Below are 2,523 nucleotides of genomic sequence, written 5' to 3' on the forward strand. Positions count from 1 at the left end.
ATACAATGAAAGAGGTACGTTGAGCATTAAGGTTCATTTGAAAGAGTTATGTGCTAAGCATTAATTTTAAATACCTCAAATGGAATGATTTACTAACCAACATTATGTGTAAAAACCTTTAAACATAAATTGATTCCCAATTAGCATGGTATGAAATGAAAATATAAAAAGAGAACATAAAAGAAATGAAGTCATAAATTTGATTGCATTTTGAACTTTCCATCAATACAATTGATACCATTCTATTTTTAGGTATCAAAACTGTAATTATTGTATTTACATAGCTACATACTCATAATCAATAAAAAAAAACTTCTCATGATGGGTATGTAAGTTCTCATCATGAGTTATCTAGAAATCATCAAATGCTCTAAAGTAAGACTGCTAGTGTAATTTTTTTCGTCGTCATTAGGATCACGAAAGAAGGGGTCACGGAGGAGCTGGGATGCCGAGGGCCTTTGCGACTGGTGGGCAAGGCACTTTTCAATTAGGCCCTTAACTTGGGGGTCTTTGACCTTGTTTAGGGCTTGAGGCTTGACTCCAGAAGACACCTTCTTGTAGATTTTTGCGACACTGTCACACTCGCTGTAGGGCATCTCCATTGTCACAAGCTCGAGCATGCACATCCCAAAGGAGTATATGTCTATGGCTTCTGTGTAGTTCTCCTCGTAAAGCTCTGGCGCCATGAACTCCGGCGTCCCGAGGATGGAGTGGGCTGCATGGTTCTCCCCCACCACTGCTGCGAGACCAAGGTCTCCAATCTTCACCTGTAGTATCAAAGAACACTAGTTTAATTATTTAAGCAAAAGCAGAAGCACAACCAAAACAATCTTTGATTTACATAGTATTTTCTTAAGACAAATTTCCTTTTTTTTTTTTCTGAAAATTTGCTCTTGTTTGACTTATGTATAAAATTAATTATTTGATTTTTCATGAATGTAAAAGATAAAATTAAGGGTTATTGATTGATGCAATTATGGCTACATGGGATCATTGCAAGATTGTGATTCAAAGGAAAAAATTATAATAACCTAATAAAAAAATAAGATTAACAAAAAATAACTAACCTAAAAAATAAGGATACTGAATTCATAAGAATTATTTAATGAATAAGATTGAAAATTAGTTCATTTAAGCATATAATTATTTGAATTGTGTGTAGATATATTCTATCAAATTGGGCACATTGTTTACGTTTCCTGAATTTGGATTTGTGAAGATGGGAGTAATTATTGATAAGATAGGGTTATGGTACATTAATTGGAATTAAAGATAAAATAATAATAAACCAAAAAGGAAACAATTACAAAAAAAAGAAAAAAAAAAGTTGATAATATAAAGAATATATAAATGATAAACTAATTAAACTATGAAAATTATCAATTATTGAGGAAAATTAATGATGAATATGAAGATATAGACCTGTCCAGTATTGCCATTGATGAAGATATTACTACAATTGAGATCTCTGTGAATGATGCAGGGTGAGTTGGTGTGGAGATACTCAAGGCCCTTAAGGATCTGCCTCATCCAGTTCTTGAGGGCTCGCACTGACACCCGGGGGTGCTTCTTCCGATAGTCCTGGAGGTTCCCGGACGAGCACACCTCGGTGATGAAGTTGAGTGTGCCGCCGTTCTTATTGTCCAGCCAGGAACCGTGTGCGACGATCACGTTCGGGCTCCTCAGCTGCTGCAGCAACTGCACCTCTGCCATTAGCCGCCTGAGCATGGCCTCGTCACTGGAGAAGGCCCTAAGCTTCACCTGCACGTACATTCAGGGATGAACCCTAAGATTAATTTTCTTCAACAGCCACAATATAATTTTATAATACTAAAATAATAATAATTGATGATCTATTGAGCATTAAATTTGTAAGAAAAACTTGGGATTAATTAATTGTCTCTTTTAAATGGATAAATATGGTTTTTATTGCAGTATTGTACGTATAGGAATTGAATTTTTTACGAAATTAGGGTTGGGGAATTGGAAAATAAATGTAATTTTTTGAAGAACAAAATGAGTAAAAATAAAGATATTTTTTTCTTAAAATTTCAATGGCAGGAGATGAAACCAATGGAGTCAATTGAATATAGGTTACCTGATTCCATGCAACCTCCAAGCCCTCCTCCTTGTCGAAAGCCCGGTACACCCTCTTCATGGCACCGGTGCCAAGCATCTCTTTGTACCGGCCGTACCGTCCCTTGGGGTCGACCTCAACGAAGGGCTCGGCCATCGAATGATCTGGGCTAGGGTTCGGCATCTATCCTCTTATAACTTGAATACTACAAATCAAGCGAAACCCTAATCTCTCTGGCAGTCGCACTGATCACCAAAACCCTAGAAAATAACAATGCGCTCCTAGAAAACCCTAAAATGTACGTGCAGGAGAAGCCAGCAGGAGCAGATCAAGAACCCTAATCTCTCCCCGCCCGAATCAACGAAAGGCTTAATCAGAACAAAAAAAAAAGGTGAAGAAGAAGAAGGAGGAGGAGGATGACCCAGTTGAGCAAAGATCAAATGAAG

The 2,523-nt window shown here is 37.1% G+C and overlaps 1 protein-coding gene across 1 annotated transcript; it reads right to left on the reverse strand.

Annotated features, from left to right (window-relative positions):
* Positions 1-347: 347 nt before the first annotated feature.
* On the reverse strand, positions 348-2,260 carry LOC131152987 (probable serine/threonine-protein kinase WNK11). The gene is made up of 3 exons (XM_058104990.1): positions 2,099-2,260; positions 1,423-1,761; positions 348-767 (listed from the first exon to the last, which is right to left on the reverse strand). Exons 1-3 carry the CDS (start codon positions 2,258-2,260, stop codon positions 348-350), a joined length of 921 nt encoding a protein of 306 aa, XP_057960973.1.
* Between the last annotated feature and the right edge of the window lie 263 nt (positions 2,261-2,523).

The sequence above is a fragment of the Malania oleifera genome, chromosome 4 (genome assembly GCF_029873635.1).
Source record: "Malania oleifera isolate guangnan ecotype guangnan chromosome 4, ASM2987363v1, whole genome shotgun sequence".
NCBI classification, from domain to species: domain Eukaryota; kingdom Viridiplantae; phylum Streptophyta; class Magnoliopsida; order Santalales; family Ximeniaceae; genus Malania; species Malania oleifera.

Bases quoted from the DNA above. Each gene is read 5' to 3' on its own strand.
- LOC131152987 (XM_058104990.1), bottom strand. From the start codon at position 2,260: ATGCCGAACCCTAGCCCAGATCATTCGATGGCCGAGCCCTTCGTTGAG. The intron at 1,762-2,098 runs GTAACCTATATT...ATGTACGTGCAG, and splicing joins TGGAGGTTGCATGGAATCAG to GTGAAGCTTAGGGCCTTCTC. The intron at 768-1,422 runs GTCTATATCTTC...TTGATACTACAG, and splicing joins TCAATGGCAATACTGGACAG to GTGAAGATTGGAGACCTTGG.